Source organism: Propithecus coquereli, unplaced genomic scaffold, assembly GCF_000956105.1.
Source record: "Propithecus coquereli isolate 6110/MARCELLA unplaced genomic scaffold, Pcoq_1.0 Scaffold101, whole genome shotgun sequence".
Taxonomy (NCBI): Eukaryota; Metazoa; Chordata; class Mammalia; order Primates; family Indriidae; genus Propithecus; species Propithecus coquereli.
The window spans coordinates 2264740-2290172 of NW_012133970.1; the positions used below are offsets into that span (position 1 = coordinate 2264740).

At 45.6% G+C, this 25433-nt stretch overlaps 1 protein-coding gene across 1 annotated transcript; it reads right to left on the bottom strand.

Moving 5' to 3' along the window:
- Positions 1–223: 223 nt before the first annotated feature.
- DGAT2L6 (diacylglycerol O-acyltransferase 2-like 6) lies at positions 224–17194 on the bottom strand. Its single transcript, XM_012642951.1, has 7 exons — positions 17005–17194; positions 5410–5520; positions 4911–4981; positions 4341–4545; positions 2782–2956; positions 815–1026; positions 224–378 (listed from the first exon to the last, which is right to left on the bottom strand). Exons 1-7 carry the CDS (start codon positions 17192–17194, stop codon positions 224–226), a joined length of 1119 nt encoding a protein of 372 aa, XP_012498405.1.
- Positions 17195–25433: the final 8239 nt, after the last annotated feature.

Below are 25433 nucleotides of genomic sequence, written 5' to 3' on the forward strand. Positions count from 1 at the left end.
CTCCCCGGTCCTCCCCTGCTCCTCTGATTCCTTCCCCTAAACCTGCTTTGGTTACTTGGGAGGGGATTCCATTGCTTGAACCCTAATTCATTAAATAGTTTCTGGCTTGGTTGGCCTTTCTCATCCTTGAGATCCTACCCTCTCCCCAAATTCTTCCTTCCCTGTGGCTCTACTTGAATCCTTCGTGGCTTTGGGGGTTTATTGATGGAGAATCTGGCTCCTGTTATATGATTGTCAGCTCTTGGTTCTCAGGGAAGCCACATTCAACTTTGTATCGTTCAAACAGCTTGTGTAGGGCATTAATGTAGAGTGTGTGATACTTGTCCACTGTCTTCATGTCTGGATTCTCAATCTTGGGAATTGGCAGGGGTTCCCCAACTATGGAGATGGAAAAGAGACAAGAATCAGAGTCACCACCCCCGACTCAAAATACCCATCCCTCACTGGGAGCCGTCTACTGCAACTCAGTGTCTGAATTTCCTCCCCTTCCTTCATTCTTTCCCTCTGCTCCAGCCCCATATTGGCCCTGTTCTCCAATCACCTAATCTCACCCATGCTCAAGAGAATGAAAGCAAACTCAGGAGAGTGCTGAAGGAATGTGTGTGAATAATGGTGCTCTTGTGGCGGCTGTTGAACTCTACCCCACCCGTGAATGGCCACACTTCTTATCTGTTTAGTTGTCCTACCCAACATGCTCTCAACCACAGCCACTGCCCATCCCGGTTGTGAGCCAGGTTCCCTGGGACTTGATGGATGACTTGGGTAAGGGGTGGGGATTAAGAACTGGGTGGTCCGGAGATAATGGAAAGCTCACCAACGGTGGTAATGGGCCGACTTAAAGGCAGGAAGCCCCAGGATCCACGAGTGAGGCCCTGGCCACAGAAGCCACGGAAACTCGTTCCCAGGAAGGTTTTGCATGTGTTCTGGAAGATTTTTTGGAAGAACCCCATCCACGTGCCCTCAGGGAAGTTCACGTATTGGTGAATGTCGTTCTCACCAAAGGAATAGCTAGGGACAATATGTGCCCTGCAAAGAGAGGGGTAGGAGTGTGAACTCTCCGAGGAAGCTCCTCTGGCAAAACCTTCTCCAAGGTGGGAAACCTCTCCCAATTATAGGACAAGAACCCAAGCACCCAAACATCTCCAGCCTCATGTCCCATTCCTCCCCACCCTCCCTATTAAACTCTATATGGGGAGCTGCTACACCATCTCTTGTGATAGGAGGAAAACTAATCTCCAGAGATCTAACTACCTGCATTGCATCCAGCATCCAGAGGGTTCTTCCTAAACTACGTATCTGGACCTGTCACTCCTCTCTTTAAAACTCCTCCAGAGCTCTTTGCTTTGTACTGCACTGCTTAGCATGGCCTTTATGCTTTAGTCCTCCCTACCTGGCTGGTTTCCCCTCTCCCCACTCTTTCTTTACAATCCGCTTAGCCATACTAAGTGTGCCTAGTAATCTCTCGTCTGTGTGTCTTTGTACATTCTGCTCCCTCTGTCAGAAGTGCCTTCCCTCTGTCTTCACGTGGCTAATTCAAATTTGCCTTTCCATACTCAGTTCCAATTTCATCCCTTTGAAAAAACTTTCTTTGACCACCTCTAATCCCCCCAATGTGGATTAGGTAGCCCTCATCTAGTGCTCCCCTCTCTTCTGCACTAACACTACCCCAGCCCTGTATTGCAGTTATCTCCTTACCTGTCTGACTCCCCCAGTAGACAGCAAGCCAATCAAAGGCAAGAACTATGTCGTATGTATCTTTGAATCCCTAGGGCCTGGCATAGTGCCCAGCATGGCATAGGTCCTCCTTGAATGCCTGAGTTCTTTGTCTCTTTTGATCTGCCTGGCAACTCCTACTAATATTTCAATTCACAATTCAAATGTCACCCACCTGTGAAACCTCCACTCTGGTTCAAGCTCTTTCCATAAATTGGTGCTCCCATAGCACTTCGTATACATTTCTATCATGGTGCTTCATTCATTCAACACTTATTTATTAAGTCCTTTCTATGTACCAGCACTGTTTTAGGCCCTGGGGCTGTATCGTGAACACATTGATTTTTTTTTTTTTTTTTGAGACAAAATCTAACTCTGTTGCCCGGGCTAGAGTGCTGTGGCATCAGCCTAGCTCACAGCAACCTCAATCTCCTGGGCTCAAGCGATCCTCTTGCCTCAGCCTCCCAAGGAGCTCGGACTACAGGTGTGCATCACCATGCCCGGCTAATTTCTTTCTATTTATAGTAGAGACAGGGTCTCGCTCTTGCTCAGGCTGGTCTCGAACTCCTGAGCTCAAGCAATCCTCCCGCGTCAGCCTCCCAGCATTGTACTGGGATTACAGGCGTGAGCCACCGCATCCGGCCTGCTCTATTTCTTAAAGCAGATTAAATGTTCTTTGGGGGAATGTCTTATTCATCTTCGCAATTCTCACAGTATCAAGGCCAGTATCTTCCTTGCCCTTGGTAGGTTCTAAGGGCCTCTCAGTTAACAGGTTGTTATAGAGTGAAGCCTCACTTCCCCGGATGCCCAGGCTGCTAGGCTAATGGGCAGAAAGTAAAAGGTCTTCTGCTGCTGTTCTTTCTCTAACTTCAAGTAAGAAAAGTGTCCACTGAAATGTATCTGGAGGCCCACACACCCCTAAGGCACAGGGTGAGGGCATAGAGAGAAGGAATCTTAATGAAGAGGAAGCCCCCTCTAACAGGGTTCCCAGGGAGGGCATCATTCTGGAGAGGGCTACATAGGACCTATGGCACCCTGACAAGAGAGCACTAGAACCTAGAGACCCACCCTGTCTTCAGTGCCAACTTCACAAAACCTTTACGTTGTTTGAGGAAGAGGACGGTTTCTCCAGGCCGAGTCAAGAGGACTTCGGCAGCTCCACCCACCACGATAACCACGGCATTGCCTAAGCCTTTCTGGGTCAGCATGTACTTCAAGGACGAGTCGCTCACTGGGCACGTGCCTGTGAAACCGAAGAGTCAAGTGTTAGAACAAACTTGGTGCCTGAGGATGGGGTAAGGAGTTCTTCTAGCCTCTTCCTGTTGGGGACTGTTCTTCTGTTTCCCAACTACTGCTGTTTCCACCTTTCTGTCTTTGACCTCCATATCGTGGGTTAGCCCTGGCCTGAGGTTGGTTCTTAGGGTCAGCTGCTTACCTTGAGGGTCTGTGCTACTACAGTTGGGTCTATACGAGCTCCTCTACCTACTACTGCCCAAATCCTACTACCTTTCGGATCAACAGTATTTAAGCCCAGCCCTTCCCTCTCTACCCACGAACCACAGCCATCTTCCACTCTGCCCAGGCTGACAACACTGGAGACCCTCTCCTCCCACAATGGAGAGTTCTCTACTCCAGGGGTGATCAGGACTAGCCACCACCAACCTGCTTCCTCCCTAAGAGCAACCTGTGGAAGGGGAGCCATTGGCTGGGGTTTCTGGAGAGTAGGCAGACCCTACATAAGCCAAATTGAAATGTAGCTTAATGATGGAATGTGGATGACACCCTATTGTTCAAAACAGTAACAGAGTCTTTTTGTCTCTCATCTTTGCCCTGTGCTTACCTTCTATTCTCTACTGGGATGACAGAAATTGCCTCCAGGCTCCAGCCACTGAGATCCCTCTCCAGGGCCATGCCAACCTCACAGGGGAGCAGAGCAGAAACACCCTTTGGGACTCTAGTAGTCCCACCTTGCCCCTCCAGACAAATGCATCTTACCCTCTAATGTTTGGCTTCAGATGTTTTCTGGTGTCCAGAAGGATGAATATTCACCCAGAGAGTCACATTTGTCATAGTGCCCTAGCTTGAAGCCTGGCATAGAGAAGTTGTCCTGGATTCTGAATCATGCCTATCCTTTATCCCTTGGCATTTTATGCAAGGGTGAAGGGGTTCCCAGGATATGAAGGTCATGGACCAGGAGCACACTAGCTAGTATGAGAGACTTTAAAATGTCTTTAAGACATGGTGGGATGAGAGCTACTGTACAAATGACTGGGCAAAAGAAGCCAACTAACATCCCAGAGTTTGGTGAAGTTTATCTGAGCTACCCCACTCACACCTGCTTTTCCCTCCATTTGTGTTTAATACTTGGCTTTCACCCTATTATTTCCACGGATTCTCCCTCTGAAAGGAATCCTAGCATCTCTCATGAATACCTGTAACTTCCCCTGCTGCCCAACCATACCCTACCTCCCAAATATTGGACAGAACCTGATGCTTGGCCTCATACTCCTATGATTGACCCAGAGTGTTCTGGACCCATTTTCTGTCAAGTCCTGAAGAGTGACTGTCAGGGCTTATTGGGGTTGGAGCCCCAAGGTAGCTCAGAGAATGAAATTTCTTGCACTCACCCAATGACATCACAAAGTCTCGCAAAATTGGCATCCAGAAGAACCCTTCCAAGGTCCCTACGGAGGGAGTGATGGATGGGAAAATCTTAGCAAAGCCAGTGGCCTCAGTGGCAAAGTTGATGAAGGTACCGTAAGAGAAAATGCCATGGGGGTGGCTGGCAATGATGTAGTTGTGATTTGAAGAAAGGTCATGAGTCTTCACCAGCTGTTAGAGGAAGATTGAGTCAGAGCATTGGCTAAGAAGAAGGAAGAGAGGGTGTGTACTCAAACCCCAGCAGGCACCATATGTTTCCCTCTGGGAGCCCCAAATCTCTGTTCATTGAGATGTCATTATCGTCATGGGATTGCCAGGGGTTCTGATGGTCAGAGGGGCTGACCTAGGTTTGCCATTGCGGGAAAGGCTGCTATGCACCTGTCTCCCCACCTGCCCATCCATCTTGGGCCCTTGCTCTGCATTATGCCTCTGGGCCTTGGCCTTCACTGCTGATCACCAAAGCCTTTGAAAATATGGAGCTGAGTAGGGAGTGGGAGTCCAGGCAACAGGGACTGAGGGCACCCAAAGGTAGTCACCTTTACTGGGAAGTAATTTCTGAGATATTTCCAGAGGGTCCAGTTTCGTACCCAAGCTGAACGTCTGCAACCTGTGGGTACAGAAGGAAGGAAAGAGCAGATGGGACATTGCCAGATGGGCAATTGCCTCCCCAGAGATGGAGATTTCTGCCTGCAGTCCTCGGGTCACAGGAGGGGCCTCCTTCTCACACCTCAGAGCTATAGGTACTGTCCCTGAACACAAACCCCAAGACATAGGAAGCCTCTGCTCCTCTGGAGCCAGCCAGAAAGGTGATGTGAAAACAGCCTGAGGCTGGGGGCACCTGCCCAGAAACCTTAACCTCCTAATTATTCCTGAGCCACGTGGTAGATACCTCTGTCCCCGCTGAGCTTTGCTCTCCCCTCTCCCTCCTTTCCCCTCTTCCCTTCCTTTCCTTCTCCCCATCTCTCCCTCCACCTCCCTCTCCTGTGGCTCCATCCTTGGCACAGACAGGACCACCATTCTGCCCCCGTCTCTTACCTTGACTGTGGGTGTTCCAATCATAGGCAAGCCAAGCTATGGGGAGCATACCCAAGGGCCAGAACTTAGTGAATAACAGATAGCAGGGTAAAAGGACAGCAAAAGTAAGTCCTGAGGGGACACAAAGGATTCAAGTTTTAGTACACCTCTCACAACACTGATCTCTGCTCTGCACTGAAGAAGTAGGGCAAGGCTGGTGTGCAACTTTGTCTCCCTCTCCCCCTTACCCCTCACCTCCCACCCTCTACCCAGCTCTGCTGTGGTCCAGACTGGCCTCTGAGCCCTCAGACCGGAGTCTCCTTGATGGCTGAGATCTTAATTGAGGAGACAGCAGAACCATGAGATTCTCAGAGCAGACCCTCAGCCAGGGTCCAAGAACAGCTCTGCTCGGTACGTGGGAAGAAGAGCACATTGGGCTAGGGGCCGACATCCTCATTTTGGGACCTTGGGAAATTCTTTCTAAAAGTTTGATCCTCCTTCTTTTGTTAAACCGTTAAGTCCTCATATTCCAGTAGAGAGAGGTTGCCTGCAGTGTACAGGCTGTTTGATGCTGAGAAGAAAACATGGATTAAAAACTGATTTACTGTGTTCTATTTTGCCCCATTCAAAATGTCGCAAAGGTTCAAAGAAGGAAAAATTTATCTCTGTTAGCAAAGGGCCACAGCAGGCTGGGAAATGCAAACATAATACATCTTACAGCAGTGGGAATTGAATTCCATTTTTAAATCTGCAGTCATGAGAAAGAGAGGCTAAGTACACATATTGTGAATAAAAAAGACCTGGCTGAGGAAACGACTTCTTTGACCAGGTACCACATCCTGGCAGATAAAAGTTTCAGAGAGGGGGAAGAAACTCAAGAGTTACCTACCAGCAGGTTTGTCTCTTGCATTTTGGACATACATGAAAATGACAGGAAAAAGACTGAATGGGCACTGCTTTCAAAAGCCATGTTATGGAGCAGAAGAAACCTTGGTGATAGGCTGAACTCCCCTTACGAGAGCTGGCTGCCACGGTTGCTGGAAGTGTGCTAATTAGATAGGAACTAGCAGTGGGAGGAATTTTATGGGCAGCCTGCCGTGGACAAAAGCCCCACTACCTCTGACCTTCATAAAAGATGACAGTACATTTGCCAGTTAAGCTTCAGAAAAAAATACTGAGATAAATATGAATCATTACTAATTAAAGGTAGCCTAAGTGTATCATTTCTTTTATATCTTGTTTCAAATAAATTTTGTGTCCCCAGTTTTCAACAGTGTCTGGCACATAAATAATCAACAAATATCTGTAGATGGATTGAAAAAGAAATAAGTAAATGTTTTCTTTTTTCAATAATATGTAAAGTTAAATGATGAGCGTTTAGTCGGCATGTATAATGCTATATAAATGTGATGTTATTTACAAAGGGTAGACAGAGTAACTGTGTGCCTCCTAACTCCTTCATTTACCTGCCAGCCCTAAAGGAGGTCTAAGAGCCCTTATCATGGTAACACCAGCCCCCCCTTGTGGAATCTATTGGAACTGCAGGTGTGGCCCTGCAGGACATCATCAATGTCCTTTGAGGACAAAGCTTCCAGACATAGCCTATTTGAATGTCGTCGGTGACATGCATGGTGACAAAAGTGGGATTTAAAGAGATAGGAGGAACAGAAGCCAAATGTGGAAGAGCTAAAGCTCACAGAACAAGGAGTTCTGTGACAGAAAGCAAGGGTATCCTGAGGAAGGAATGATGAAGAACAAACATTTGTGTGTATGTATGTGTGACGCTCCCTTAGATATTATGGCCTTGACACCAGGAGACGGTTCCAACTTCTCTCAAGTGAGGCATCTTTGAGAGGTTATCAAGGAGGAAGTCGACATAGGTGGGCTCCTAATTTAGCTTGTATTGAAGACTGCCAAGCCACTCTAATAGACGTGCAGTGGTGTAATTTTTAATTTTCGTTTTTAATTTTCGTTTCCCTAATAGCTAATGATACTTAATAGCTTTTCATGTGCTTATCTACTTTCTGTATATCCTCTTTGGTGAAGTGTCTATTCAAATCTTTTGCCCACTTTCAATTAGGTGGTTTGTTTTCTTACTGTGGACTTTTGAGAGTTCTTCAAAGATTTTTGGATGCAAGTTCTTTGCCTGATATATGATTTGCAAACATTTTCTCCCAATCTGTGTCTATCTTTTCATTCTTGTAACAGAGTCTTTCTCAGAGCAAAAGCTTTTAGCTTTGGTGAAGTTCAATTTATCCATTTTTTTTCTTTTTACAGATTGTGCTTTTGGTGTCAAATGTAAGAACTCTTTGCTTAGCCTCAGTATTTCTCCTATGTTTTCTACTAAAACTTTTACGGTTTTCTGTTTTACATTTAGAATTATGATCCATTTCAAGTTAATGTTTTCCAGCTTTATGGAGGCATAATTGACAAATAAAAATTGTACATAATCAAGATGTACAACACGTTGATTTGGTACATGTATACATTGTGCAATGATTACCACAATCAAATTAATCAACACATCCACCACCACCGCACATAGTTACCCTTTATGTATGTGTGTGTGGGGGGGTGAGGACACTTAAAACCTACTCTCTTATCACATTTCAAATAAATGATACAATGTTATTAACTAAAATAACCATACTTTATATTATCGCCAGATAATAAGTTATAAGATAAGTTATCTTATTACTGAAACTTTGTACCCTTTGACCAATATCTCATTTCCCCTTTGCCTTAGTCCCTGGCAACCACCATTCTATTCTCTGCTTCTGTGAGTTCAACTTTTTCAGATTCCACCTACAAATCAGATCATACAGTATTTGTCTTTCTGTGTCTGGCTTATTTCACTTAGCATAATGTCCTCCATGTTCATCCATGTTGTTGCAAATGGCAGAATTTCCTTTTTTTTTTTTTTTTTGAGACAGAGTCTTACTCGGTTGCCCGGGCTAGAGTGCCGTGGCGTCAGCCTAGCTCACAGCAACCTCAAACTCCTGGGCTCAAGCGATCCTCCTGCCTCAGCCTCCCGAGTAGTTGGGACTACAGCTACACACCACCATGCCTGGCTAATTTTTTCTATTTTTAGTAGAGATGGGGAGGGTCTCACTCTTGCTCAGACTGGTCTTAAACTCCTGACCTCAAGGAATCCTCCCCACTTGGCCTCCCAGAGTGCTAGGATTATAGGCATGAGCCATCATATACAGTCAAATTTCCTTCTTTTTATGGCTAAATAATATTCTAGTGTGTGTGTATATGTGTGTGTATCCCATTTTATTTATTTGTTCATCTATCGATGAGCACTTAGGTTGATTCCATTATCTCGGCTATTGTGAATAACGTTGCAATGAACATGGGGGTGCAGGTATCTCTTCAAGATACTAATTTCGTTACCTTTGGAACCTCCACACTATTTTCCATAATGGCTGTACCAATTTACATTCCAAGCAACAGTGTACAAGGATTCCCTTTTCTTCACATCCTAACACTTGTATCTTTTATCTTTTTTTTCTTTTTTGAGACAGGGTCTTGCTCTGTCATGCAGGTTGGAGTGTAGTGGTGCAATCATAGCTCACTGTAACCTCAAACTCCTGGGCTCATGCAATCCTCCTGCCTCAGCCTCCCAGGTAGCTGGGACTACAGGCGCACAACACCACACCCAGCTAATGTTTTTGTTTTTTAAGTGGAGACAGGCTCTCACTATGTTGCCCAGACTGGTCTTGAACTCTTGGCCGCAAGCAATCCTCCTGCCTTAGCCTCCCAAATTGCTGGGATTACAGGCATGAGCCATCTGATCCTTTTGATAATAGCTATCCTAACAGGTATAAGGTGGTTTTGATTTGCATTTCCTTGATGACTGGTAATGTTGAGCATCTTTTCATATACCTGTTGGCTATTGGCATGTCTTCTTTGGAAAATGTCTAGTCAGGTCCTTTGCCTGTTTTAAAAATTAGGCCCTTTTTTTTTTGCTGTTAAATTGTATATTAAGTTCATATATTTTGGAAATTAACCTCTTATCAGATATATGGTTTGCAAATATTTTCTTCCATTCTTTTGGTTGCCTTTTCATTTTGTTGATTGTTTTCTTTGTTGTGTGGGCTCTCTATCTTGTTCCATTGGTCTGTAGGTCTGCTTTTATGCCAGCGCCATACTCTTTTGATTACTGTGCCTTTGTAATACAGTTTGAAATCAGGAAGTGTGATGCCTCCAGTTTTGTTCTTCTTTCTCAAGATTGCTTTGGCTATTCAGCATCTTTTGTAGTCCCATACAAATTTTAGAATTGTTTTTTCTGTTTCTTTGAAAAATTTCTATAGGGATTGCATTGAATCTATAAATTTTTTTTTAGTAATATGGACATGTTAATAATATTAATTCTTCCAATCCATGAATGTGGGATATATTTCCATTTATTTGTTATCTTCTTCAATTTCTTTCATTGACTTATAGTTTTTAATATACAGATCTTTCACCTTGTAGGTTAAATTTATTCCTAAGTATTTTATTCCTCTTGATGCTATTGTAAATGGGGTTGATTTTTTCTTTATTTCTTTTTTGGATAGGCCATTGTTAGTGTATAGAATGCAACTGATTTTTGCATGTTTATTTTGTATCCTGCCACTTTACTGAATTCATCTATTAGTTCTAATAGTTTTTTGGTGGAGTCTTTAGGGTTTTCTATAAATAAGATCATGTCATCTGCTAATAGACAATTTAACATCTTCCTTTCCACTTTAGATGCCTTTTATTTCTTTTTCTTATCTAATTGCTCTTGGTAAGACTTCCACTACTATGTTGAATATTTTTTTTTTTTGATCTTAGAGGAAAAAGTTTCAGCTTTCTATCATTAGTATGATGTTAGTTGTGGACTTTTCATATATGGCCTTTATTATGTTGACATGCATTCCTTCTATATCTAATTTGCTGAGTGTTTTTAACCATGAAAAGATGTTGAATTTTGTCAAATGATTTTTCTGTCTCTGCTGAAATGATTTTTATCCTTCATTCTGTCAATGTGGTATATTACATTTATAGATTTGTATATGTTGGACTATCCCTGCATTCCAGGGATAAATCAATTGATCATGGTGTGTGATCCTTTTAATGTGCTGTTGAATTTGGTTTGCTAGTATTTTGTTGAGGTTTTCTTTGCATCTACGTTCATCAGGTATATAGGCTTGTAAATTACTTTTCTTGGAGTATCTTTGACTTACTCTGGTATCAGGAGTTTTTGTAGACATAGACAAGCTGATTCAAAAATTTATATAGAAAAACAGAGGGACTATAATAACTAAAACAATTTTGAGAAAGAATAAAAGTAAGGGAATTACACTATATGATTTTAAGACTTAGTGTAAGACTATAGTAATGAAGACAGTGATGTATTGGTGAAGGGATGGACATATCGACCCATGGAACAGAAGAGTCAAGAAATACACCCACACAAATATGGTCAATTGATTTTTGACAAAGATGAAAAAGCAATTCAATGGAGGAAGAATAGTCTTTTCGATGAATGGTGTTGGAACAATTGGATAGCCATAGGCAGCAAAATGAACCTTGACCAAAACCTCAGACCTCATAAAAAAAAATTAACTGAAGTGACATCAAGAGGATGGCAAAATTGGAAGTCCCCTCTCGCATCATTCCATGGCAACAAGAATTTGGCAGCCATCTATAGAATCTCTGTGCTAAAAGCCAGGGGACAGAGTGAGGGACTGGAAAGAGGAGGGTGAAGGGAGTAAATATGGAAATAATGAAAATAATGCAAGTATGGTTGTTGATATCATCTAGTGAGCATTCATTGTGAAACAGCATTCTGTTAAGCACTTAATGTGCATTATCTCATTTAATCCTCTCACAGCCCTGATAGGTAGATAATTTTACCTTCATTTTACAGATGAAGAAACTGAGGCTCAGAGAGGTTGTGTATCTTCACTCCAAGGTTTGCAAAAAAAACATAGGTAGCATTTGTTGAGTCTTTATTATGTGCCAAGAGTTATTTTAATCACTTCATGTGTGTGTGAGCTCATATTAATACATGTAAAATACAAAGCTCCTGCCTTCCAGAAACTCTAGGCTTCGTGTGGAAGGGAATATTTAAAGTTGAATTTTGGAGGAAGGGTAGGTTTTTGACAGATGCATTGGTGGAGGAAGGGCCCTCCATGCACAAGAAAGAGCTTAAACAAAGGCCTGGAGATGGGGGAGTCTGAAGCCTGTAAGCAACACCATAACCTGAACAAATCCAGGGAGCATGAGGACCCTGTGGAACAGGAGGGAAAGCTGGGAAAGAAGCTGGGGACATGAGGCCTGATGCAGAAGGGAACGAGAAGTCAGTGAAGGTAGCACAATCATATTTGTGTTTCAGGAAGATAATTTGGGATAACTGTGGGAGCAGGAGACACTGTAGGCAAGGAGATCAGCTAAGAGTATCAGTGATTCAAATGAGAGACAATGGAAACCTGAAATAGGGTACTATTTCTCTAACCAATTTGAAATATACTATGGACGTAGAATTTTCAGCCCAACACAGCTGATTGGACATAGGGGTGATGGAGGGGGAGTAGGGAAAGATGCGTTGACTGGGCATGCGGGAATGCTGGGAATGTATCAAAGTCGCTATCCGCTTAATTTTCTAGGACCTGGTTATGATTATTCTTCCTGGAGGTGCAATGAAATCAGAGTCTAGGGTGCCTGTCTCAGTAGTGGTTGTCACTCCTCTGTTGATCAAGTGACAAGGTTCTTAGTGTCTTAGGAGGAGAGGTGGTTGGGCTCCAAGTAATGTCAATTTATTTCTATAATTCAAAGGAAGAAAATTAACATCTATTGAGGATTTTCTCACCTCATTAGTCTTCAGAACCAGTCTTGAGGGGTAGGTACTCTGCTGTTTCTATTATGATGGAAAGTATATGACTTACTTGCTCAAGGTCACACAAAAAATACTTACTTACACAAGGTCTCATAGCAAACAAGTGACAGAAGTGGTCTGTCTGATTCCCAAGACTATGTTCTCTCTCTCTCTCTCTCTCTCTCTCTCTCTCTTTATAGTACAAGAAACAAGAGAAAGAGGGCAGGCCCACAAAAAAAGGATGTCTGAGGAAGAGAGAAAAGAACAAGAGGTAGACTTAAAGGTTTCTGCTGAGGAAGAAGAAATTTGGAAGGATTGTCAATTTAGTGTCGAGCCTGGTCTTGCACCAAATATAATAATGATAAGAAATAGCTCCTGTTCTCATGGAGCTTATTGGGTGGAGGGGACAAAAGATATAAGGACTGCTACCCAGCCTATTCTAATAAGGGGCTCTAGACTTTCAGAGATGATGTACTCTTGGTTTGTCTGGAAAACACTGCAGAGAAGATATGGCTCGAGTAATAACGCAAAGGAGGGGTTGTCCGTGTATAGTCCAGGAAGAACTATCATGGTAGCTTTCCAGTGGAGGGAGTAGTCGGAGCAGAGGTGAAGGAGTGGGAGAGTACATTTTGCATTCGGTGACGAGATTGCCTAGAATATGAACTTCATGTAGGGCAAGGGGAGGGAGATGAGCTGGTAAGGGGTTAGCCCTGGAGAGTGGAGTAGCCCAGGCTAACACCTTTGTGCATCATCACGTGGGCGGTGAGAAACTGCTGACTAGTTTTAAACCGGAGAAGGGACGTAATCAAAGACACTTGTAAAAGATTCTTTCAGGAGCAGGCAGTGGAATAGATTGGAGAGGGTGGAGGCCAGAGACAAGAGGCTCGAGAAAGAGGATATCGCGATAGGTTAGGGAGATGTTGGTGATACGAGCCCAGAAGAGACAGATGGAGAGCCATCCTCCGAATGAAAGCTGGCCCTCAGAGGGGCTGTCAGAGCCACTGCCTAATTCTAAGAACCATGAGTATTTGCTTTCCACACTCTCCCAAACCATCTTCTTCTTTCCCTCTTCTTTCTGCCTCTCTCCTTGTTGTTTTTCCTCCTTTTCCCCATTTTCCCTGTTTCCTCCCCCACCACTCCCAGTAATGCTCAGTAATCAGCCACGATTCTGAACATTGTTTGGGAAGGTGGAGAAGCACTAAGCAAAATAGCAGGAATGAAAGAAAGAGGGCACAAAATAGAAGGAGGAAGAAAAGAAGGAAGGAGGGAAAGAAGGAAAGGAGGGACACTTTTCTGTACAAAGCATTTTCCGCGGACCAGGATGAGAGGACGGGGATACTGAGACTCAGAGGGATTAAAGTGCTTGTCCAAAGTCACACAGCTAATTGTCATCCGAGTTCTGATGAACTCCAGAACTCACGTCCTGTTCGCACTGCTTCTCTTTTCTGTCTCTCCGTGACCCCCTCGACTTGCCGTCGTATTTTCTTTCCTCGACATCCTAATATCACTTCATCATGGCTCTTTGTTTCACTTACCACAGTCTGTCTTACATTCTAGTGATTTGTGGATGTGTCCAGCACTGGCACATAAAACGTGTACAACAGTCAAATGAATGATTGATTTTTCTCTGTTGCTAGATAGTAAGAAGCCTGTAATTAACTTGTTGTAGTCTAGCAAGCCCAAGGTCTTATAATTAACATTTACTCTATAACTGTTGGATTGAACAGATTTAAATGTCTTAGGCACCTCTGTGGGCATCACACCCTTTAGATGCTGTCCTACTTTGGTAACCTCCAAGACCCAGGATTTGTGTTGTAATTTCTAGCACAATCACTAAAAGAACAGAAACAAGATGTGTAACACCTAAACTAGTAGAGAAAGACAAATGGAATGATAAAGACAATCAACCTAAAAGAAGTCAAGACAAATGGCCAAAAGCATGTAAAAGATTCTCAACATCACTAATCATCAGGGAAATGCAAATCAAAACCACAACGAGATATCATCTGACACCCATTAGGATGGCTGTTATTTAAAAAAATAAATAAATAAGAAGCGGTGGTGAGGATATGGAGAAACTGCAACCCTGGTGCACTGTTGGTGGGAATGTAAAATTGTGCAGCCACTGTGGAAACCAATATGGCAGTTTCTCAAAAACTTAAAAACAGAATTACTGTATGATCCAGAAATTCCACTTCTGGGTATATATCCAAAAGAATTGAAAGCAGACTCTCAAGGAGATATTTGTAAACTTATATTCATAGCACCATTATTCACAATAGCTAAGAGGTGAAAACAAACTAAGTGTCCACGAACAGATGAATGGATAAACAAAATGTGGTATATCCATACAAGAGAATGTTATCCAGCCTTAAAAAAGAAGGAAATCCTGCCACATGCTGCCACATGGGTGAACCTTAAAGATATTATGCTAAGTGAAATAAGCCAGTCACAAAAGGATAAACACTGGAATCATAATTCCAGTTATATGAGGTGCCAAGAATAGGCAAATTCATAGAGACGGAAAGTAGAAAAATGGTTGCTAGGGGTTGGAAGGAAGGAGAATTAAGGAGTTGTTGTTTAACGGGTACAGAGTTTCAGTTTGGGAAGGTGAAAATTTCTGGAGATGGATTGTGGCTATGCGTCGTGAATGGACTTAATGCCACTGCACTGTACACTTAAAAATGGCTACAATGGTAAATTGTATGTTCTGTGTATTTTGCCACAATAAAAAAATAACTTTAAAAATGAAGGCCGGGCGCGGTGGCTCACGCCTGTAATCCTAGCACTCTGGGAGGCCGAGGGGGGAGGATCATTTGAGCTCAAGAGTTCGAGACCAGCCTGAGCAAGAGCGAGACCCCGTCTCTACTAAAAATAGAAAGAAATTAATTGGACAGCTAAAAATATATAGAAAAAATCAGCTGGGCATGGTGGCATGTGCCTGTAGTCCCAGCTACCTGGGAGGCTGAGGCAGGAGGATTGCTTGAGCCCAGGAGTTTGAGGTTGCTGTGAGCTAGGCTGACTCCACGGCACTCTAGCCCAGGCCACAGAGCGAGACTCTGTCTCAAAAAAAAAAAAAATGAAGGTGAAATAAACATTCACATGTGCTTTCACTGAAGACACATAGGTGCCATCGTGTGTCCCTAACATCCCCACTCCACTCCTCCAGCTCTTCCAGGATGATTGGAAGCTGGTGAGATTTGGGGGCAAGGGAGGCATTACCAGGAGGCTAACCCTCCCCCTCTCAGTCCCCTCTCTTGAGTTATGTGACATACACTCTACCCTATCCCCACCCAGAGGCAGTGTCCTTTGAGAGGGGAGAAGTAGTAGAGGGAAAAAGTACTTGAGAAAGAATCATTTTCTGGTAGAAAAATAAGCACATTTTAATGAGAAAAACTGCCCCAGTAGAGCCAGAACAATCTGGGCACTTGTGTCCAAATATAATAGCAAGGCCTTCTTGGGTGGGAAAGACCCCTCACCTAAATCCGCTCTCGCAGCTCTTCCTCTCTTGACCTCTTTTCGCTGCTCTCTTTGCCCCATTGTTGCCCACTCTTTCTGGGATCCAGACTTGAAATGCTGGCTGCCACCCTGATGCCAAGTCTCCTAGGACATTCCTGTGTCCCTAACTTTCCTAGCTGATGGCTGGAACTTAGCAAAGGGGTCTTTTTGAAGAAGTTAAGGGAAATGCAAGGGAAAACAAAAAAAACTATGAACGACTGGAAACAAATAAGTTTCTCTCTCGATATAGCTAAAGTCAAGCCATTGATGGGCTCAGCATGATTTGATTTTTATAAGGCTTAATAAGTCTACATCTTTTGGGGTCTATGCAAAGCCAGCAAAGCCTATGGAGCCCTTCTCTGAATATTATTTTTAAATGCACAAAATTAAATACACAGACTTACGAAGAAAATTCATTATATTAAAACACAGTGATCGAAATATTACCTCCAACATGTGATGCAGTAACGTATGTGCTTCTCGAGATCTAATGGCAGTTCCAATAACCACTGTCACATGAAACGCAATTCTCTGCGCTGTCTGTTACTGACAGAGTCACAGGTACCGCCAACGCCCCCGTGGTTTGTTGCCTGCATTCAGCATTTGAGTTCGAGTTTGTGAAAATAAACAGATGATTTTTTTTTCCATCTCAATCCAACCCCACTCCGAATTCTTGGTCTGTAGGACCCAGGTCAACAGCCTCTGCTGTGAAGGGCATATAGCCTCCCAGGGGTTGGAACCAGCTGCCTCCTGTCTCTGTCCCTCCTTCAGGATGACATTATTCCCTGCATCCAGCCTCCCAGCTTGCCCCGTCACTGCCCACAGAGCCCTGGTTTCTGGCTGAGAAAAGCCTGGGGCTGCCAGCCCATTTGCCTAGCACTGGTGACTGCCGTGCCCTGAGTCCACTGAAAAGCAACTGGCTCTCTCTCAAAACTCTGTCTAATAAGTCACTCAGGCAGCCCTCAGATTTTCCAGAATTTTCTCGTCATAATCTTAGACTAGAAAGTCACCTTTCACTTCCCTAGTAACACCAATTCTGCAAGCCACCATCACCTCTGCCCTGTCTCTGAATATGGCTATTTTCAGCTAGTTTATAGGGGACAGCCTCTGAGAACAGCCACAGCCACACTCCTGGCCTCTGTGCCAGCCCACTCCTTCCCAGAGGGTGGAGAACAATCAGAGGGTCTCTTCAGAGCCCTCCCCATCTGGAAATGCCTGGCCTCTTTCTTGGTCTGTGCCTATGTGCTCTCCAGCCCTTGGGGCTCACTCACCTGAAATCATGAAGAGCGGCATCCACCGCGTAACAGTGAAGGTTTTGGGGCCCTCCTGAACATCCTCTCTGGAGAAGGCCATGGGAATGGTGCTCTTCTGTTGTGGCAACAAGCCCAACCAGAGGCCCAAATCTCTTAAGCTGAGTTGATTATAGACGCTTTGCCGTAATGTCTTGTCACTGAGTCCCATTAGCTGCTGTGGTTTTGTCGGGCTTGACCAAACCTTTCCTCCACTTTTTCTTACTCACTGCCCCGCCCCAACTTCCTACACACATCAGTTGCAAATCAGAACATCTAATCTCCCCAATATCTGTCCTTTCTCCACATGCACCCAATTGAGATCTGGCAGAAATGGCCTTGGGGTGGCTCCAGCTGTGGCAGGGCAGGGGTTCCTGATAAATTAATGCAGGAAAACAGTATAGCTGAGGCCTCAAACAGGATCCCTGGGATGCACCCACTACCTTTCTCCACTCAAGAAAAGGAACCTGGCAGGAACACTTGTTTCTGCCCCAGTGGTTACTCTTTGTCTCCCCTTGTCTTCTGCTGAGAGCCACCTAGCCCCCTAGGGCTGTTTTTCTGCATGGATATCTAGACTTCTCAGATGCCTCTTTGTGCCTCTAGTCCCAGGGGCTCTGTATCAGTGGCCAGACACCCTATGGTCAAGTGGGAGAAGCACTGCCCAGAGAACAGACTTGGCTTCCAGTCCTAACCCCACCAGGCTCTTCCTGTGAGTCCTTTGGAAATCGCTCCCTCTCTCCAGAGCTCCGTTTGAGCATCCATTGCTGCTGGAACGCAGCGCAGTGGTTAGGGGCATGACTTTGGAGCCAGATAGCTGGGGTTCACATCTCAGCTCTGTCATTTACAAATTGGGGAACCTCAATGCCTTGGCTTCCCCATCTGTAAAATGGGGACAGTAGTAGCACCAACTTCATAAAGATGTTCTGAGGATTAAATTGGTGAATGAATGTAAAGTGCTTAGCACAGGGCCTGGCACACAGCAGGCACTGTTTCCTGTTATTACTATTCATTTATTCCAATTAGCGTCTATTGAACATCTACTATGTTTCAGGCTGAGGTTTGCTTCTGTGCACCAGCTTTTGCAAAATTCAGGATTGTCCCTAGGTCCCAGACATCTGGATTTATTTTTTTCTATCACTATCTATTGAGTGACTGCTGTTTGCCAGGCACTGTTGTTAGGTGCTGAGGCTTCAGTGGGGAAGAAGACAGACATGATCCCTGCTTTCTTCGAACTTACAGTCTAGTGGAGGAGACAGACATTAAAACAAAAAAATCACAAAAATGTTTGTACACTTGAATTTGTGATGTGTCATACAGGGAAAGGCCAATATTCCCAGCATAAGGCTTTGAATGTAGAAGGTGTTCAGAAAAATCTGTTGAATGTAACTGAAGGGGTTACTGGGAAAATCAAATATAAAAATGGTACCAAGTGTCCTACAAGTGCAGGGGAACATGGATCCCTTTTCCAAGGAGATCAGCAGAGCTCCATCGTCTCCCTAGTGCCCACTCTGCTCTGGGCCTCCCTCGTCAGACTGCCTGATGTGACTCTTCAGAGTTGAGGTTAGGGAACTTTCGCGGGATGTCAGGGTGTGCTTTCATTCCCCCATGTACCCTAGATGGCCACCTGATGTGCCACCCTTTCTCCTCTCCCTCTTCTTTCTTTGTCTCCCCCCAGAGCGAGTTGGGGCTGCCCTTCTTGGGGCTGCCGGGCCACACAGAGGGTGAGATGGACTGGTCATGCCTGCTCGGAACTTGCAGGGCAGAAGGGAGAGAGGGAGGCGAGGCAGGCCTGGCTCTTCTGGGGGAAAGCACAGATGCGAAGGGGCCTGGAGTACCCAAGACAGATGAGACCCACAATGCTGAGAGCTCCAAGGCCCCTTATTGAATCAGGTCTCTGCTCCCCTCTACTTTCAAATGGGTCAATGGAGGAGATCTAGAAAGTTTTCCATCTCTGTATCCCTAATATCTGGCTCAGGACCTGGTGCAGAGCAGGCACCCAAGTAAGTGCTTGTGTGACCAGTGAGGGAGGCCAGGTCTCCCAGTGCTTCAAGCAAGATGGACTTGCAGGGCTGGGCCCAAACCCAGACTGGCCACCCCTTCCTCCATAAAACCCAGAGCATTCTGGCCGAGCTAGAGCTCTCCTGCATCAGATGGGCAAGTGTAACATAAACACTAGGGGCCATAGAAAGAGCCAGTACTCATCATTTCCCAATTACAATTCAACTAAGCAACAAGGCAAAGCTTGGCTCCCTCACAGTAAGTGATAACAAAGGAAAGGTTGCCAACAAGGACGAAAGGCCTGCCAATTTCATTTGCAAATGTTTATGGGTTACATGATTCCCACCTGCAAGACACTTACAGTCCAGTGTGGGAAGTAGATGTAGGACAGACACCTACATGGGGTGCCATGGGGTGCATAGAAGCGAGAAGCACCTGCCGGCTGGGGAGGTGAAGGAAGGCTGCGTGGGAGAGGGTGGCACAATGAGGAGAAAAGGACTGGGTGAAAGAGGCCTGGGAGGGCGGGCCAAGAAAGACTGTGGGGAGCTCGCCAGGCCAGAGGGAATGGCCTTCTAGGGTAAGCTGGACCCTTAGGAAACTTGGAAGGAGCAACAGAGAAACAAGGAAAGGAGAAAAGTGGAAGGAAACAAAGATCAAGGAAACGGTGGTGGAAGCGAGGATAGCTCTGAGAAGGAAGCAGCTCCAGGATTCTTCTTAGATTCAAAGGTTCACCCAGAGAGTTTTGGATAACAGGTTTTGCCATAATTTGTTTCTTCTGATCTTCCCCCTCTGTCGTACTCTTATATGGTTGGGTATTGCAATTTCAGCTCAATTAGGAACATTAATGGAGAACCTATTTGACACCGAGCGCCAGGCTAGGTACTACAGAAGGAACATACATAATGCCTTCATTCATCAAATCTGCACGGAGGCCCTAATTACTATAAGTCTGGGATTGTTCTAGGTTTACAGCTGTGCGTGTGTTGGGCCAGGGGGTGGGCAGGAGGTGAAAGAGATGCGGACATCATCCGTACAGGGAGTGGGGCCATCAGAGAATTACAGAGGAGATGGAGGGGAGGGCAGGTATTAACAGCTCTGTGGCCGTAGATGTGACACTTCCCCTCCTCGAGTCTCAGTTTCCTTATCTGGTAAAAGGGCTTAATCATATTTATTTGTCACGAGATTTAGCAGTAATCATTGAAAAGCTCCTCGTGCAGTGTCTGCCACCCAGGAGCTGTTGGGTCGTGCTGGCCTGGGCTGCGGGGAGGTGGTATTTGCCACGGGCTCTGACAGGCTGAGAAGCGGGAATGCAACATGCCCTGCGGTGGCCCAGGATACACAGAAGTCCGGAGGTTTGCTTTGGCACAGGGGATAGTTCAGTGTGACGGGAGCCTGAGGTTCATGGAGGGGAGTAGAAGAAAAGGCTGGAAAGTCGTAAGTGGGGATGTTTTCCTCACAAATCTCTTTGCGCGTCTGGAGGTCAGTGAGTCTAGAGTCTAGTGAAAGTGGGCCCAGGACTGGTGGTTGGAGGAGGGGCCCGTCGAGGTGGAGGCTAGAGCAGAAGGAGGGACTGTCAAAATCCCCTGGAAGCATTAGTGAGTGATCGCTTCTCAGGGCAGGCAAGGCCCTGGGGAACAGTGGCCCCAGGACCTTGGTTCAGGCTAGGGTGACCAACCAGTTGCCTGGGATGCTGGACTTTCAAAACTAAAACTGGGATGGCCTTGGGCAAACTGGAACAGCTGGTTCCGCTAGTTCAGGCCCTTGTCACTGTCTCCCGACTACAGCAGTTTGCTGCCTGCTGCTCTCCTTTCCTTTGGTCTTGTACTGCAGTAGGAGGGGCTGCTGTCAAAGCAGCTCTTAGCCATCTCTCTGCCCTGTTTCAAACCCTGTTAAGGCTCCCATTGTCTCTGGGATCAAATTCAGACGCCAGAGCCTGGATTCGGAGCCCTTTCTACACTGGTTTCTGCCCTCCTCGAAAGTCTTATTTCTCATTGCCTTCACACCACGCTGGATACAGCCTTGCTCCCCAAAGAAGAAGTGTCCTTTCCTATTCTGGGCCTTGGCCCATGGCCGTATCCTATCAGCCCGACTGACTCCTACTCACCCTTGAGTGTTCAGTGAAAATGTCATTCCCTAAGACTCTCTACCCTGCTTTCTCCTCTTGGTTCCCAATATTTTTGGGAGAACACACATCAGGGAATTAAGTTGGGAGTGTAGACCCTACCTCTGCAGCCAGCTTTTAGTGCAGTGGTTGGTGTACAGCAGGCTTTTGGCGTATATTACTATATTTTGAATAGCCAGTATATTCACACGAATCAGAATTCAAAAGGAACTGCAGGGTATTCAGTGAAAAGGGTCCTTCCCACTCCTGGCCTTTCACAACTCAATACTCCTCCGCCTCCAGAAATATTTTATGATGCACAAGCAAATAAGGTAATTTACTGTGTTAGATGAATAAAGAAACAAGCAGTAAAAACCTGGAAACAATCCAAATGTTCCAGATCTGGGGCTGGCTATGTAAGCGATTATCTAGCGACATTACAGGCTAATCTACAGTCATTAAAAGTCATTAAAATCATTTTAAGGCTGAATCTGTAGTATTATATGCTAAGCTTTAAAAGCAGAATATAAAGCAGACCTCCACACTGAAAGCACTTGGTAAAAAATTGGTCTCTTCAGTGGTAGACTGAAATGATCCATCAGTCGGAGTGAGAAATGATTGCTGCTTTAAGGTGAAGGGGTTCAGAGTTTTCTTTTATGTAAAGTTGTTTGAATATGAAAAGAAAGAGGCTGGATTATTGTGAATCTGCCTGATGAAGTGTGATTCACGCTGGGACTCATTCACGCAGGGATTCATTCGGCACACATTTGAATGCTTGCTTTGTCAGGAGGAAAAGCCACACACAATGCCAAGCTGCTTGCTCAGGATGATCACTGTGTAGGTGATGGGGACAGAGGATGCTCTGATGGAGGGAGAGGGGTGGGGAATGCAATGAGTTCATTTTAAGCCTCGTGAATTTGAGTTCCGTTTGTTCATCAAGAGGAATTGTGTAGCAGACGGTGGGATATAGGTCTGGGAGCTCAGTGAACGGGTCAGAGCTCGTGACAGCCGTCGGTATATGTGGTCAGGGAAGCTGGAGCTGGAGTGGAGCTTACCCAGGGAGAAGACAGACAAGGAAAGGGGAAGACAGATTAAATAAAGCTAGTGAGAAAGTCTTTCTGCAAATCTCTCAATGCCTTTGAGCGAGTGTTGAAGGGCCTCAGGGTTCAGGCAGAAACCCTTCCTCCCAGCCCTTGTCCCCCAAACCCCCTGCACTCATGCCCTGGGTCTTAGTTGTCTTGCAAAGCCTAGTAGATGGAGGGGTGCTTTGATTGGCTTAGAAAATACGCAGGAAGCCCTGAGTGACAGGGTCGGAGGGTTTAAAAGATTTATCTGGACGAAGAGCAGCCAGGGCTGGATGAGGAGAGCAGGTGAGCTTGGCGTTGGGGGAGATATGTTTCCTTGCAGGCTGAGGGATGCGGGCTCCCATGAAGGGTAGGTTTCTGAGAGAGGGTTTTCCCCTAGTGAGCGGGCTTCAGACTTGTCCCTGACAGGCCAGGCAGGCAAAGCTGATGGAATTGTTGCTCCACACTTGGATAGAACAAGAGAAGGTGGGATCTCCAGGGCAGTGTGCCACCAGGGTGTGGTGCCTTCATACGTCCTCGGGCCAACCTACAATCCAGGCCCAGCTGAACCACCTAGAGCTGAGTGATCTTTAGGAAATCACTTCTCTAAGCTTCGATTTCTTCATCTACAAATTGAGGCTATAATAATATCTCCCTTGGGCTGTTGTGAGGATTAGAAATATTGTATGTAAAACTCCTAGTATATAAGAGGTGCTTAATAACACGGTAGCTATTATTTTTATTCCTGCTACCACACTGGACTAGGCTGGCCTAAGACATGGCTCAGTTCAACTCTCTTTGAGGGATTTGTTGCTGGTTGAACGAAGACACTGGAAGCTGAGACTTTTCCCATCATCCTTTCACATACATTTTGTCAAAGGTGGCTTGGCAGGTACATACGTAAAAACCTGTTCTCAGTTTCCACCGCACATAATTTCTCTGCTAGTCATTTCAGCACACGAAGGCATGCCACAAACCTTTGGGCTGGTGGTGATATCTAGGAGATAGATTGAGAAAGCAAGGGCAGGGGTTAAAATAAACTTGTGAAATTGATGAAGTAAATAAAAAGCATCCCCTCCTCTGTCCCTCTAGCTTGCCAACAGCCTACCACTCTTACTCCTCACTCTTGTGTCTTGTTTTAGAAACTGTTCAAAGCGCTTTCGCATATTTGATTTCATTCGCTCCCCGCTCTGGCCTGTGAGGTAAGTAGGGCAGATGTTGGCTGTGTCTCAGAGAGGCCAGGATGGTGACACAACTGGATCTAGGACTCGCATCTCCTTGTGATGGAACGTGAGTGAACTGTGTGGGCCCCTTCGAGGTGCACTTGGATGAGTGGGCTAAAGGGCGTCTGTGAGGAAATGGTGCGCAGGTGTTGGGGAGAGCTGTTTTGCAAGGAGGTGGTGGTAGTAATACCCTATTGCTGCAGGGTGCCCAACACAGATGGGTGACAATGTGCCTGTCGTGTTGATGAGCAAACTCGAGGCCCAGAGTAAGCAGAGGAGGCCTTTCTGGGGTTTGGATGACACAGAGAGGTGGTTTTCGTTTCAAAATTTTCCCCCTTTTCGAGTTGTCTTAACTGACAGAAGACTTTGTCTGAGGTCACCCAGCTTGGGAGAAGCGGAGCCTCGAGAATTGAGACTTTAACTCAGGACTCTAACTCCAACTTCTTGGGTTTGAAATCAGCTCATTCTGCCCCCTGCCCTGTCTTTCTCACAGGGGTGTTGACAGGAACAAGAGTGGACAGGACAAATCAGTGGATAACGGCGTTAAAAGAAATAGTGCCGAGCACTCACCTTTTGCAAACCTAATTGGCCTCCACGCAAGAGTCACGGAGGGCAAATACTGCGGCTAAACCGACATGTTTGCACACTCCACTTCTTAGCTGTGTGACGGAGCTAAGTCCCTCACTTCATCTCTCAGAGCCAGTTTCCTCCTCTGGAAAATGAAGATATGCCGTATCCTGTCTGATAGGTTGTGAGAATAAAATAAGCATTTTGCAAACCACGAAGCGGTACTGTCTTTGAGAGCTTTAAGGAGTCCTCGCTTCCAGGAGTCCACCAAACCCAGCTCACTCTAGGACCCTGAAAGGCCCAGCGCCGCTGGGAGTAGAGAAGGTGGCGCTTTTTCGGTTTCTCCGCAGCGAGGCAGACAGAACTGGGGAGGAAAATGGAGGAAGCCGGGCTTGCTCACCGCCTCCCACCTCCTATCCCCCAGCTGAGGGGGCAGCGGCGGGGGAGCTAGCATAACCTTTTCTTCGGTGAGTCAGCTAAGAAGAAATTTCCAGAGCTCCGATGATGTAGAAGTGGTGGTTTTGGTTTGGATTTTTTAAGCTGCTCCCTCTTTTATGCAGCTTGAAGACGCATAACTAAAAGCACAAGCGGTTGGGAAGCACACGGACAGTGTGCTTACTGGTGTGAACTTGAGCAATCGAGCTTCGCAGGGTCACTGGATTAACAGTGTGGGAAAAGGCCTGCACGTGCCGGGGCCCAATACCTGTCCATTTCCTTTGCCCTCTTTGTGGACAGAGTGCAGTCACTGGATTAACACTGTTAATTAACACTGCGAAGTGCTTATTATTCAGTTGCTTGAGTTTATTGCAACGGCTGCCATTATTCATTTAATTCTCACAACCCCAGGAGACAGCTTATCTACATACACTGAGAAAAAGGCAGTTCAGAGAAGTTTTACTGCCCAAGGTCATACAACCTGCAATTTTGAAAGCCAGGGTTCAAACTCACCTTGTCTGGTTTGCCTCTTCGGTATCAGAATGTGTGAGGGGGCTTAACTGAGCTGGATCTTCTGGAAGGCCCAATCTTAAATGGAGTTGGACCAAGGAGGTAACCCCCACCTGGCCCATTTGGGGAATGAACCCAGGGTGGGGTTTCAAGGGCAGGAAATAGGCCATTGCCAGAGGCAGCCTGGCAACAACTGGAAGAGAGCTGAAAATGTTGTTTGCTTTCCAAATCCTTGGGGAATTTAATCGGTGTTCTACCAGTTTCAGCTTATGTTGTGAGGGTGAGATGACTTCTTTATTAAGCAGTATACAAATAGATTATTGGGAGTCTTCTGTCATCTCCCACGAAACACAACCTCCTCCTCATCACCTGACAGCCCTCCACTTACTACCCTATAAACAAGAGGGAACTAAGTCTCCTTTCCAAACCCCTCTCCTAAGCTAGACTGCAGAAGCTAGAATAGGAGGGCTGAGTCATCTTCCTCTTCAAAGAAAACCTGTGTACCAAAGCCAC